The sequence below is a fragment of the Xyrauchen texanus genome, chromosome 19, assembly GCF_025860055.1.
Source record: "Xyrauchen texanus isolate HMW12.3.18 chromosome 19, RBS_HiC_50CHRs, whole genome shotgun sequence".
NCBI classification, from domain to species: domain Eukaryota; kingdom Metazoa; phylum Chordata; class Actinopteri; order Cypriniformes; family Catostomidae; genus Xyrauchen; species Xyrauchen texanus.
The window spans coordinates 14702442-14716167 of record NC_068294.1 but is presented as its reverse complement, the minus strand read 5'-3'; the positions used below and the strand labels follow the sequence as shown (position 1 = coordinate 14716167).

Genomic DNA, 13726 nt, shown 5'->3' with positions numbered 1-13726 from the left:
TTGCTTATCAGTAAAACGTATCGGTTACCTAACGTAACCTCGGTTATCTCTAGATGAGGGAACGAGTATTGGGAAAGATTCATCTTTTCTGAGATATTGAAGCCAAAAAGTTATCCTTAATTTTGTATCCATTGTCAACGCAGTGCGGCAGCTGCAGACCTTGAGCGGGCTAGCTAGCGAGCTCATTGGTTGCTCTGCGGCAACTGCTGCAGCCTATAGACGAGCTTGTGTGAACTCGCATCCAATGAGAGGCGTCCGCGCGCTCACTGCATCAAAGCCCGCCAAAAAGGGCGTGACTAGAGTGCATATAAGCGTAGTTCGTAGGCTGGAACCCTGGTTTTCATTGACTGAAGCGAAAAGTCGCTCGTGGCGCGAGCACGGCCGGCTACGCAATACTCGTTCCCTCATCTAGAGAGAACCGAGGTTACGTTACGTAACCGATACGTTCTCTTACGAGAGGTTCTCTCGTATTGCGTAAGCTAGCTTACGCTACGGGAACCCATTGTCAACGCCGTGCGCGCCAAGCATCCACTGTATGAGCCCCAGGGAATTAAGGGGAACCCGGGGAGCCCTTATGAGTGGGGAAATAAGATTTGGCCGGCAAGAATGCGGGTCAGTGTTTGTGTAATATATAAGCACATAGTGGGAAGGGAACGACAGAGCGGCGGTGCCGGTCTGTGTGGAATGTGTCCCATCAGTGCAGCTCACCAGGGGAGATGTAGCGTATTAAACCGCTAGTAGTTTTGCCTGCAGAGCGGGCACTTCCATATTGTAAAATCTGACAAATGTGGAGGGGGAAGTCCATCCCGCTGCCACACATATGTCGTGAATGGGAATCCCACTGGACCATGCCCACGAGGATGCCATGCCTCTAGTGGAGTGAGCCCTAATGCCCAACGGGCATGGCGGGTCTTTTGACGCGTATGCAGCAGCAATAGCGTCCACTATCCATCTAGATAGTGTCTGTTTCGAGGCGGCGAGACCTTTGGTGCGCCCTCCGAGCGAAACGAAAAGCTGCTCAGAGCGTCTGAAAGCGGCGGAGCGCGCGGTATACAATCTCAGTGCTCTGACTGGGCAAAGGAGATTGGCGTCGCGTTCACTATCGGATGCTGGTAGCGCCGATAGGGAAATGACCTGTGCTCTGAAAGGAGTACCGATCACCTTGGGAACATAGCCGTGTCTAGGTTTTAAAATGACCTTGGAGTCAGTTGGTCCAAACTCAAGACACGCAGCACTGACAGACAGCGCGTGAAGGTCTCCCACACATTTGACTGATGACAGGGCAGTCAGAAAAACGGTTTTGCGTGAAAGGTATTTCAAATCCACGGATTGAAGTGGTTCGAAAGGGGGGGCTTTCATAGTTTTGAGAACTATAGAAAGATCCCAGATAGGAACCGATGGGGGGCGCGGGGGGTTCATCCTTCTAGCTCCCCTAAGGAAGCGGATGACCAGCTCGTTTTTTCCCCATGACTGGCCGTGCAGGGGTTCAGCGAACGCCGCAACGGCTGCCACATACACGGAGTGTGGATGGGGATCTGCCCTTATCCAGCAGCTCTTGTAGAAATACGAGCAGCGACGACACCCCACATGTCCGCGGGTCCAGGTCTCTGTCGGTGCACAGACCATTTTGACGCTCTGTCGGAACACAGACCATTTTGACGCATAGAGTCTTCTTGTGGAAGGGGCTCTAGCGTGTATAATGGTATTTATTACTCCTTCTGGCAGAGCGACGGGTAGTCGTTGATCACCCACGCATGCAGCGCCCAGCGCTCTGGGTGGGGATGCCAGATTGTGCCGCGAGCTTGAGAGAGGAGATCTGCTCTCACTGGGATGGGCCACGGCGCTGTCAGTGACAGCTGCGTAAGCTCCGGGAACCATGTCTGATTCTCCCAATGCAGGGCTATGAGAAGCACCGAGTGACGCGTTTCCCTGATCCTCTGCATTACCTGTGGCAATAGCGAGACGGGGGGGAAGGCGTAAAGCGGGCGCCTTCTCTTCTGACGCAAAGAGGTCTATCTCTGCTCTGCCGAATAGGTGTCATAACGTCTGGACTGTTTGAGCGTGCAGGGACCATTCCCCTGGGGGAATATTGTCTCTGGACAGTCTGTCCGGGCCGTCGTTCAGGTGGCCTGGCACGTGCGTCGCCCTCAGCGAGCGCAGGTGGCACTGGGACCAACTCAGTATGCGTTCCGTCAGATGGAAAAGGTTCCTGGATCTGACACCGCCCTGACGGTTTAGGTAGGATACCACAGATCTGTTGTCCGAACGGACCAGGACGTGGTGACCCTGAATGACCGGGAGTGACCGCTATCATTTCCAGACAATTTATGTGAAGGAGCTTTTCCTGAACTGACCATAGGCCGAAAACCGGAGAGCCCTCGCAGACTGCGCCCCAACCCGTGATGGACGCGTCTGTCGAGATGACTTTTCGGCGAGATACAGCTCCCATTGTCACTCCTCGCTGATACCACTCGGCCACTGTCCAAGGCTGCAGAGCTGAAATACAAGTCTGAGTCACCTTGATGGGCTGGCGGCCTGTGGCCCAAGCCCGGCGAGACACGCGGGTGCTTAGCCAATGCTGAAGCAGGCGCATGTGCAGTAAACCCAGCTGAAGTACTGCTGCGGCTGAGGCCATGTAACCTAGCACTCTCTGGAATTTCTTCAGAGGCGTGAGGCTGTTCATCTGAAAAGATGCCGCTAGTCGCTGAACACGGCGCGCGCGCTGTGTAGATAAGCGAGCCGTCATTGCCACGGAGTCTAGTTCTATCCCAAGGAAGGAAACTGTCTGACTGGGCTGTAGTGAGCTCTTGGTCCAATTGACTGCAAGACCCAAACTGTTCAGATGGCTGAGGAGAACTGCTCTGTGAGACAGAAGCTCCATATGTGACTGAGCCATAATCAGCCAGTCGTCCAAATAGTTCAGAATTTGCAAACCCTGACTCCGCAGGGGTGCGAGCGCCGCATCCATGCACTTCGTGAAAGTACGGGGTGCTAAGGACAGGCCGAACGGAAGGAAGGTGTATTGATAAACCTGGCCGTCGAAGGCGAATCTCAAGAATGGCCTGTGATGGGGATTTATCTGAATCTGAAAGTATGCATCTTTCAGATCGAGAGAAATAAACCAGTCCCCTGGCGCACATGCGCGAGGAGTTTCCTGATTGTAAGCATTTTGAACGGTCTTTTTGCAAGCACCTTGTTCAAAACCCTGAGATCTAATATGGGTCTGAGGCTGCCGTCTTTCTTGGGAACAAGAAAATAACGGCTGTAAAGCCCCGACTCGCTCAGAGAGGGTGGCACTTTCTCTATGGCCCTTTTGCACAGAAGGCTTGCTATTTCTGAACGAACACTCTAAAAACTAATTCAGAGGACCTTTAGTCATTACTTATATATATTGTTGTGAAATAAAAAATCAAGTTCTGAGATACTGTTACAGTTTTTACTTGTAATTGTTATCTTATTGAGCTTGGATGACACACAAATTGTGCCTATTGATTAAATATACAATCATGAGTTGTCAGAGTTTAACATTTTCAGTTAATAAAAAATAATTTAAATTTAAGTTCTGTTAATGTAAAATACAATTTGATGACGTGTAAACGGCCCACAGTTTACCGCATGTGCGCGCATGTTCAAGGCCAGACGAGTGACTACAGCTGAAACGCATTGAAGCGCGTGGTGAATGGTAAGTAATTTTATGCTTAATTAATACACATATTTGCAATCGCTCAGGATTCTGTTTGTGATGATAGCCTACTGTAACCGAATACCGAAATCTGGAAGTCCTTAAAGGCCCTTGCACACTGAGTCCAAAATTCGCGGCTGAAATTTTTGCACGTTAAAAAATAAATACGATGTTATGTCAATCACACTTGCACACTACCGCCGAAACTTTAGTCCCTCGTTAAAAAAAATTGGATCGGGTTCGATTTTCTACGTTTTTCGTATCTGTAGATAGCAGTTTGAATGGTGTTTGAGTGGTGTTTTGACAATTCAGAGCCACCGAATTACGAATCTGAAAAAACGTATAGGCTACGAAAATGTCGGACTCAGTGCAAGGGCCTTCAGTAGGCCTACAGTCTGTGTGCCGAGCTTTCTTTTACTGTCTATCTACTGCACTTCTACGCTGTTACACTACGTGAAATCTCGAAGCCGACAGAGAAGGAAATGAATACTTGAATAAAGTCGTTATTTTTGTTTGATTTTTTGCGCTCAATAAGTATTCTCATCACTTAATAAATTTAAGGTTGAGTCACTGTAGTCACTTGGACTATTTTAACGATGTCTTTAATGACTTTTCTGGGCTGGCAAGTTTCAATCTCTTAGAAGCCTATGGAGGAGTGATCCAGCTCTCAGATTTAATCACAAATATCTTAATTTGTGTTCTGAAGAACGAAAGTCTAACGGGGTTGGAACAACATGAGGTAGAGTAATTACTGACAGAATTTACATTTTGGGGTGAACTATCCCTTTAAGGATTTAGTGCTACTGTTAATTTAAACAATCTGAATTTCTGTTCTTTTTGCTGTTCAGTTGCCAGGTTTTGACAGCCCCCTCATGCCTCTAAATAAACCTACTATAGCAACCTTTCAGAAGGTGTTTGTCATCTTGCTGTTTTCCCTCAGGCATCCTAAAACAAACAAACAAACAAACAAACACACACACCATCCTTATGTTCCTCAGATTGTGTTGTAATCATTTGATTTTAACTGCTTCTTGCTTCACAGAGACAGCAAGGCTCTGTAGCTACGGGGATTCCAGCTCAGCTTGGCTAAAGAAGTTTTCTCAAGGTCATGACAGAAGAGCAGACACAGCACATGGTAAGCCTGAATATCATGTGGGAAAAAGTGATCATTAATGTTGTCTGTTTATATTTAAAAAATGTAATTCCTCTCTGAAGTCCTTATTGTCCCATCAAAAATCTCCAACTCTCTTGATCAAAGACCCAAATGTCTTCAGGAGGCATTGCATTGCGATAGCCTGTGTTTCGCAGGAGGCTAAGTTAATAATAATAATAATACATTTTATTTAAAGCGCCTTATCAGGACACCCAAGGACACTGTACAAAACAGATAAAAACCATTAAAACAGTAAACAATAAAATTGGCAAAACAACATTGAGGTGATATGGGTCAGGCGGAATATGATTGTCTAAACAAGTGAGTTTTGAGTTTGGATTTGAAAAGATTAAATGAGTTGATGGTACGAAGATCTGGAGGGAGGGAATTCCAAAGATGGGGAGCAGAGCGACTAAACGCCCTGTTCCCCATTGTGACAAGACGAGCAGGGGGAACAGAAAGATGGCAGGTGTGAGATGACCGGAGTGAACGAGTAGGGATGTTTAAATGGAGAAGATCTGAGATATATAGAGGAGCCATGTTATGAACTGCTTTGTAAGTAATGAGAAGTATTTTAAAGATGATCCTCTGTTTGACAGGAAGCCAGTGAAGTTGTTGCAAGACGGGAGTGATATGATGAAAAATAGGGGTCTGAGTAATCAGGCGTGCAGCAGAGTTCTGTAGGAGCTGCAGCTTCTGGAGCGACTTATTAGGGAGGCCAAACAGGAGTGAGTTGCAGTAATCTAACCGAGATGTGATAAGACTGTGAACCAGGATGGCGGTGGTTTTTGGAGTAAGAGAGGGACGGAGGCGGGAAATGTTACGCAGGTGGAAATAGGCTGACCGGGTGATGCTGTTAATGTGAGAGTGGAAGGATAAAGTGCTGTCAAGGACGACACCCAGACTCTTAACCTGAGGGGAGGGAAGGATAGTTGAGTTATCAATGGTAATGGAAACTTTATTAGCTTTAGAGAGGGTATGAGGTGTGCCCACCAGGAGGACTTCGGTTTTTGAACTGTTCAGTTTGAGAAAGTTGGATGAAAACCAAGAGTGAATTTCTTGGAGACAGAGGGTAAGAGAGGTTGGCGGGAGTAAAGAAGATGGTTTAGTAGAGAGGTAGAGCTGGGTGTCGTCCGCGTAGCAATGAAATTTAATGTTATGTTTACGGAGGATGTGACCAAGAGGGAGGATGTATATGATAAAAAGGAGAGGCCCCAATACAGAGCCTTGGGGCACTCCGGCGGAGACGGGAAGGTAACGGATTTCTGGGTTTTTAGTTGTATGAACTGTGTGCGATCAGAGATGTATGAAGTAAACCAGGCTATGGGAGTGTGGGTGATACCAATAGATGATAATCGACTGAGAAGGGTGGGATGAGAAATGGTATCAAAAGCTGCTGTGAGATCCAGAAGAATGAGAATTGAAAGTAACCCAGAATCAGAAGCCATAAGAAGGTCATCTGAAATTTTGATGAGTGCGGTTTCAGTGCTGTGAAGGGGACGGAAGCCAGATTGAAACTGCTCATAGATGCTATTCGACATGAGGTGAGTATGTAGTTGAAAAGCAACTGTTTTTTCCAGGATTTTGGATATGAAGGGTAAATTAGATATGGGACGGAGATTGCTAAAATTAGTGGGGTCCAGACCAGGTTTTTTCAGAATGGGTGTGACCGAGGCAATTTTGAGTGAAGGGGGGACTGAACCAGAGCTTAGGGAGGAGTGAATAATCTCAGTGATGAGAGGGGCAAGTGAAGAGCAGCAGGATTTAACCAGGCTGGTGGGAAGTGGGTCGAGCTGACATGTGGAGGGTTTAGATTTATGAATAATGTCCGAAATGGCTTGAACAGAGGGAAGGTCGAAACTTGAAAAAGTAGTAGTTGGGAATGGATAAGGGGTGTTAAAGTTGCCTCCAGAAGCAGCAGCTCCAGATGAGGTCAGGTCTTTATGGATGTCTGTAATTTTGGAAACAAAAAAGGACATAAGTTTATTGCAAAAGTCTTGAGATTGCATATGGTAAGGAAGAGAATCAGGAGGTTTTGTAATGGAGGTGAGGAGGGAGAACAGAGTTTTAGAATTATGATGATTAGAGTGGATTAAGTGTGAGTAATAAGCAGATTTAGCTGAAGAGAGAGAATCCTTATACAAATTGACATGTTCCATGTACATATTTTTATGAATGGTGAGTCCAGTTCTGTTAGCAAGACGCTCCAGCTGACGGCCCTGGGATTTCAGAAGGCGTAGGGCGGGAGTGAACCAGGGTGCTGAACGGTTGAAGGAGACTGATCTGAATCTCATAGGAGCATGAGTGTCCAAGAGAGTGTGAAGGTGTTTGTTATAGTGGGAAACTAATTCATCAGGTGAACAGCAGGCAGGTACACTTGGAAAATTATTGATATCAGATGCAAAGGTGACAGTGTTAATGTCCTTGATATTCCTGAAAGAAATGGTGCGAGGAAGAGTCAGTTTAGATAGCGGAAGGGTGATCTTAAAAGTAATAAGCATATGGTCGGAAAAGGCAACAGAGTGAGTTTTACAGGCAGAGGGATGACACCGGAACAACAGACTAAATCCAGTATATGCCCCCACAATGAGTTGGAGAGTCGATATATAAATGCAGACCGAGGCTTTCCAGGCAAGATGAAAATTCTCTGGAGAGCGGAGAACTGATATTATCCATATGAATATTAAAATCACCCAGGATGATTAAGTTATGAGATAGAGTTGAAAGATGAGTGAAAAGCTGAGAAAAGTCATTTAGAAAAGCTTTGTTATATTTTGGGGGACGGTAAACAGTGACCACAACTGTGGGCGAGGGTCCGGGCAACAGTGAGGCAGAGTACTCAAACGATGAAAATAGAGGAGAAACAGGAATCGGCAAAACTTTCCAGGTCTCACGATGAAACAATGCGAGACCTCCGCCACGTCCAGAAGCACGGGGCTGGCAATTGTAAACAAACCCGGCGGGGCAGACGCGTTAAGGGGAATAAAATCATTAGTCAGCTGCCAGGTCTCAGTCAAACATAAAAAGTCAAGATTATAGTCCATAATGACATCTCTGATTAGTGGACCCTTGTTGTTGAGAGAGCGAGTGTTCAAGAGACCAAAGTTCACGGTGGCAGAGCTACTTTTATAGGCAGAGTTAGCCACTTTAGGGAGACTAGCCAGACTACTGTGATTAGCACCTCGGCTGGGGTTGCGAGAACGACGGCGTGTGGAAAACCAAGTTGGAATGGAAGAATAAGAATTCTTGTAAAAGCGCTTACCGCGCGGTCCACGATGAATATATCTCCGGTTCGGCTGGAAAAAGATGTCCGATGGAATGGAGCAACCAGATGGGGGCTGGAGGACATCAACATGGCGTCGGAGCTTCAAAAGCTCAGCAACAGAGTACTGGAACAGAGCGTCAACTTGCAGGTGGGCAAGAGACACCAGAAGCCAGCCAAGCACGAGCCAGAAAACCGACCGGCGAATCCACGTCATCCTCAGGTAAGCAGATCCTCAGGTAAGCAGCAGCGGTGAAGATGTTAGGACGCAGTCGGGATCACAGAAGAGTGTTAATCCAACAGTTACTGGTCATAAGTAGCAACCAATGTTGTACAGGCGATATAATGATTCAATTTGATCAGATTGAAGCACTATCTGTCTGAAAATTCGCTGGTATTGTCAAAATGTATGCCAAAGTTCTGCCGGTGAGTAGCGGCGACAGTCACGCCAGCGTTCACTCTCCAAAATCAAAATCTCTTATTTAACATAAGAGATAAAATCAACTTATGTTTCTTATTTAACATAAGTTGATAAAAACTTAGCCTCAGTTCAGAAATGTGTTTTATTGTGGACTAATCTTCTTCACCTTAATTACTTGCATTCATGTTGAAAATTATTAAGTAAGTTGATTCAACATAATGTTTTAAGTAAGGTGAAGAAGATTTTAGGCCACAATAAAACACATTTTTAAGTAACATGAACGTAATAATTTTCAACATGAATGCAAGTAATTAAGTTGATTCAACATAATGTTTTAAGTTCATGTTACTTAAAAATGTGTTTTATTGTGGCCTAAAAGGTAATTCACCATACTTTGCTTTGAATTAATGTAATTCTGCCAGCAGTCTTAACTTAGAAATTCTAGTGGAAACGGTTAACATATTTTTTTTTTGTTGACCCAATGTTTTATTTTTTAGAGTGAAGCATGCACGCTGCTTCCGTGTTCACAGTGGTTTCGAGCCGCGCTCTGAAGCGAGGAGGGCGGCGATCTAACTGTAGCAAATAGCACTGTTGTATTGTGCTTAACACCTACTTGGATATCCCTGGAATAGCTTCCCACGCTTTGAAGCGTAACGCTAGAGGGTGAATGGCCAATTTGCTCTGACTGCCGCACACAGAGCTCTGAACAAAATGTGTGAGCGCGTTTAGTGTGTTTATGCACGATTGCTCGCAGACAGCATGAACAGGCTGTTTTGTGAGTGACTTCCCGATTGGAATGAATGGGGAAAGAGTCACATCTGTTACGTGATGCGCAAGCATAGTCATGGGCACGGGACTTACACACAGAGGAATGTTTGCTGGCCGTGTAACAGAGCGGGCAGAGAATGGGCGCGCGCACGTATTCGTGGGCACATTTATTGACTCTAGCGCTTGAGCGGTTCGTAACCGCTTTATGTGAGCGTGCTCTGGTGGGGACACGAGACATGCAGTGCTTGTGTGCAGAAGTGAACACTGGATTGTGGGCACGTTTTCCACACATAGGGCTGGTCGTGTGACAGAGCGGCCAGAGAATGGGCGCGCGCACGCATTTGTGAGCGCCTTCATTGACTCTGGCGCTTCGAGCGGTTCAGTAATCAGCTTTATGAGAGCGTGCTCTGATAGGGGCACGGGATGTGTTATGCTTGTGTGTAGGGGCGAACACAGGGTTGTGGGCACATTTTCTACACATAAGGCATGTTTGCTCTTTACAAGATTTATTTGGGTTGCCGTGAAAACGGCGTTTGAGTGCAGGCAAGCGGGCAGTGTCACCAGCTTGTTGGCTGCTAAATTCACCACTGCAGTAGCCTGAGAGAAGGGGACTGACAGGGGGCGAAGCTTTGACGGTGGTCCGGCCGCGGCGGGACTGAGCCGTCGTTTGTTCAACAAAGCTAGGAGGACTTCGGTTGTTCAGGTTTCGGCGCAATCTTAGGCCGAGGCCCGCGGGGGGGGGCGGTGGTCTACGGCGGCTGTCTGAGCGCGATCTGGGGCGGCCGCCCTGTCGGCGCTGGGAAGTCTGGCTTTGTTGAGCAGGGCGCTGTGAAGATGCTCGTGCAGGAGGCTGGCGGCCTGCAGAGGAGCTAGCGCGGCGAGGCAGGAAGAGATTCATGGCTTGGGTGGCTTTCTGGACTTCCGAAAAACGGTCAACAATGCCACTTACCGCGGAACCGGAGAGAGCGGCGCGTTGAGGAACGTGGAGCGCTCAGTTTCTCCCATGTCGGCTAGCGTTAGCCACAGGTGTCTCTCGGTTACAGTCAGCGAGGCCATGCACTTCCCTGTAGCTTGGGCTGCAGCTTTGGTGGCGCGAAGGGCGAGGTCCGTCAGCTCCTTAGATCTGTAACAGCCTCTGGGTGCCTGCCTCTCTCATCCCACTCCCGAAGAAGGTCCGCTTGGAGGATCTGCAAGACGGCCATGGAATGCAGAGCAGATGCGGCTTGGCCGGCGGCGGAACAGGCGCGGCCAACACAGGCGGAAGTAGTTCTGCAGGCCTTAGGCGGGAGCACTGGTTTAGACCGCCATCTCGCGGAGGGCGGGCAAAGGTGTGCTGCTACCGAATCCTCGACCGGGGGATGGAAGAGTAGCCCTTCTGGCGGCGCCGTCCACTGAAGCGAGGCGGTGGAGGCGTGGGATCGAGTCCTGGCCGAGAGAGCGCGTTCCACGATTTGGAGAGCTCGGCGTGGAGTTCCGGCAGGAAGGGGCGGCCGGACGCTGGCGCCAGCGGTGGCGGCTTTGAAGAAAACAGCCGTCGAGTCTGTTGGGAGCCTGCTCAGGGGCGGTGACCACTCGAGCCCGAGGCGGTCGAAGGCCTGTGTGGAGGCGTATCAGTTCCCCGCCGACTCGGCGCGGGTCCTGCTGGATTCCTGGGCCGTTGAGGAGGCTTGTGACCACTCCTCGCTGTCCGAAGCCATGATGGAACAGCAGCCTTTGTCCTCCGCCTCGCTCTCCGAGGTGGCAGCAGTCGCGACGCTCGGCGGCAACTCGCGGCGTCCGAGGGCGGGGAGGGTGAACGCGATGCTCGAGGGAGGGGCTCCGGCGAGACAGTCGCTTCTAAAACCGGTTCCGGCAGCCTTTGGGAGCGGCGCTTCTTCCGGCGCGGCGAAATAGAAGGCGGCGCGGCAGCTCCGGTTTTGCATACTTTGAGTCGAGCCCGCAGGGTCGACATCGTAAGCTCCTCGCAGAGGTCGCATCCGCCGTCAGCGAGGGCAAGCTCTGCATGCCCCAGTCCCAGGCAGAGAGCGCAGATGATGTGTCGGTCTCCGGCGCTGAGAGGAGCGCGGCATGAGCCGCAGGAAGTGCGAGGCATCTTTAAAAAGACGCTCGATACTCTTTTGTGAAGTTCGCTGAGGAACTTAGCTTGCTCTAAAAAAGGATACGTCCACGCTTGCTAGATGCCCCTCGAACGGCGACGCGGCTTCGCTGAAGAGATGAAAATCAGGGTTCCAGCCTACGAACTACGCTTATATGCACTCTAGTCACGCCCTTTTTGGCGGGCTTTGATGCAGTGAGCGCGCGGGCGCCTCTCATTGGATGCGAGTTCGCCCAAGCTCGTCTATAGGCTGCAGCAGTTGCCGCAGAGCAACTAATGAGCTCGCTAGCTAGCCCGCTCAAGGTCTGCAGCTGCCGCACTGCGTTGACAATGGATACAAAATTAAGGATAATTTTTTGGCTTCAATATCTCAGAAAAGATGAATCTTTCCCGTAGCGTAAGCTAGCTTACGCAATACGAGAGAACCTCTCGTAAGAGAACAGGGAAGGATATATTCAAGTTTAAAATACACAAGACATGTTTTCCACATATATAAGCTGCCGACTTCTCTGGTTTCGGTCTCATCTTCAATGGAAAGAAGAAGTGTTTTTTGGTCTGAAGAGTCCACATTTCAAATAGTTTAAAAAAATAAAAATAAAAAAACAGCATGTTATCCGGGCCAAAGGAGAAAAAGGACCATCCGAACTGTTATTAGCGTCAGGTCCAAACACCAGTGTTCGTATGGGCCAGGGGTGTGTCAGTGCCTATGGCATGGGTAACGGACACATTTGCGAGAACACCATGAATGCAGACCAATATGTAAAAATGTTGGAGTAACATATACTGCCATCCAGCACAATCTTTTCCAGGGACGTCCCTGCATTTTCCAGCAGGATGCCCAGATTACAATGGATTACAAGTGCATTGCTGTGCAAGTAGAAAGGTGGGTGCTAAATTGGCCTGCCTGCAGTCCTGACCTGTCTCCAATTAAGAATGTATGGCACACCATACTTGTGTCTTCAGTGCTCAAATGCTTAATAAGTGTTATTAGAGACTACAAGAGTCAAAATTAAATTACATTTTAAATACACTTTATGGTTGGGGGGGTTGATTTGATTCATAGTGTGGAACTTTTCACTTTAAAAGGCACATTAAAGCGCTTCCAGCTGCTCATTCAAACAAATATGGGAATTAAAATGTACACTCCTACAATAATCTACAACATATTACAATATAAACAATTAAAAGTAAACATTGTCATATTTCATCAAAACAATACCATCATCATCAACAGTTGATCTTTAGTGATAGTTTGTCATACATTTCCGATAGGGTCTAATGATTGTGAACTGCTCCGCAACAGCTGGGAAAATTCACAAGCCACTGCATGAAATCAGACAGACATACTCCCCACTATATGAAACGTTTTCATCTTAATAAGCTTATATGGATGGATACTTAAGTAAAACAATGCTTTGCCAACTTAAGCACAAGCCAATGCCTCCATCTAGTGGCAATAAACCCTACAAAACTCTTGTTAAGGCTTTTCAACATTCCCACTTCCTACCATTGGCTGGACAAAAAGAAGGTTGAACCAATGTAGCTGTGTTTGGGTTGCTCTACAAATGGCGTACTTATAGTTGTCAGCTCACAGCCTGAAAGAAGTAGAGCATTGTGTGAGACCTACCCTTTCCAGTTCTCTGGGGATCCTCATGCACGTGTACACTCTCTCTCTCCGCTCAGTGTACTTAGCTTCATTGTGTTCCAGGAAGTAGCCCCTGGTCAGCTCTGCACACATGAACCTCAACAAAGACGGCTCATCAGACTCATCCATATCTGTGTGAAAGAGAAAAGCAACATCCAACATATTGAGGTCACCATTGAATAATAGTGATCAACCACTGTGGCTTCAGTATTTCGGTTTTAAAATTACGAGATTTTAATACTTGTAAAGGCCAGTTATTTATATTTATATATATATATATATATAAAAAAAAAAACTGGCAAGAAGTCCTGCAAAATCTCGGTAAAGAGGTCTAGATGAGGGAATTTACTTGTTATAGAAGATATGATATAGCATCCAGGACAACATGGGGGACAGGGTACCCAACATCTTTATGCAAGTTTGTGCCTTTGTTTTAGATGTACAGCTATTATATTTGATTGAGAAAGAAAGAAAGAAAGAAAGAAAGAAAGAAAATATCTGGGTCCTGTAAACTGTTATTCACAAACTGAACACAACTGATAGCCTATAATTATATAAAACTGGGTTATGTGCTGTTTAGCAGGTAGGTCTTTGAAGCTATTGACTACATTTTTTTTTTTTTTTTTACTTTAAACTAGTTTTGGACACATTAAACACATTAGCAATCGCTTTGGTAAAAGCTCATGCAAACTAAAGCCAC

The 13726-nt window shown here is 47.2% G+C and overlaps 1 protein-coding gene across 2 annotated transcripts in view; it reads right to left on the bottom strand.

Moving 5' to 3' along the window:
* tapt1a (transmembrane anterior posterior transformation 1a) overlaps nucleotides 1-13726 on the bottom strand; it is a 37667-nt gene that overhangs the window by 23705 nt on the left and 236 nt on the right. For both annotated transcript variants that reach the window (XM_052149540.1, XM_052149541.1), the window contains exon 2: nucleotides 13009-13157. In XM_052149540.1, coding sequence (XP_052005500.1) covers nucleotides 13009-13157 — 149 coding nt within the window. The remainder of the gene's footprint in view (nucleotides 1-13008; nucleotides 13158-13726) is intronic.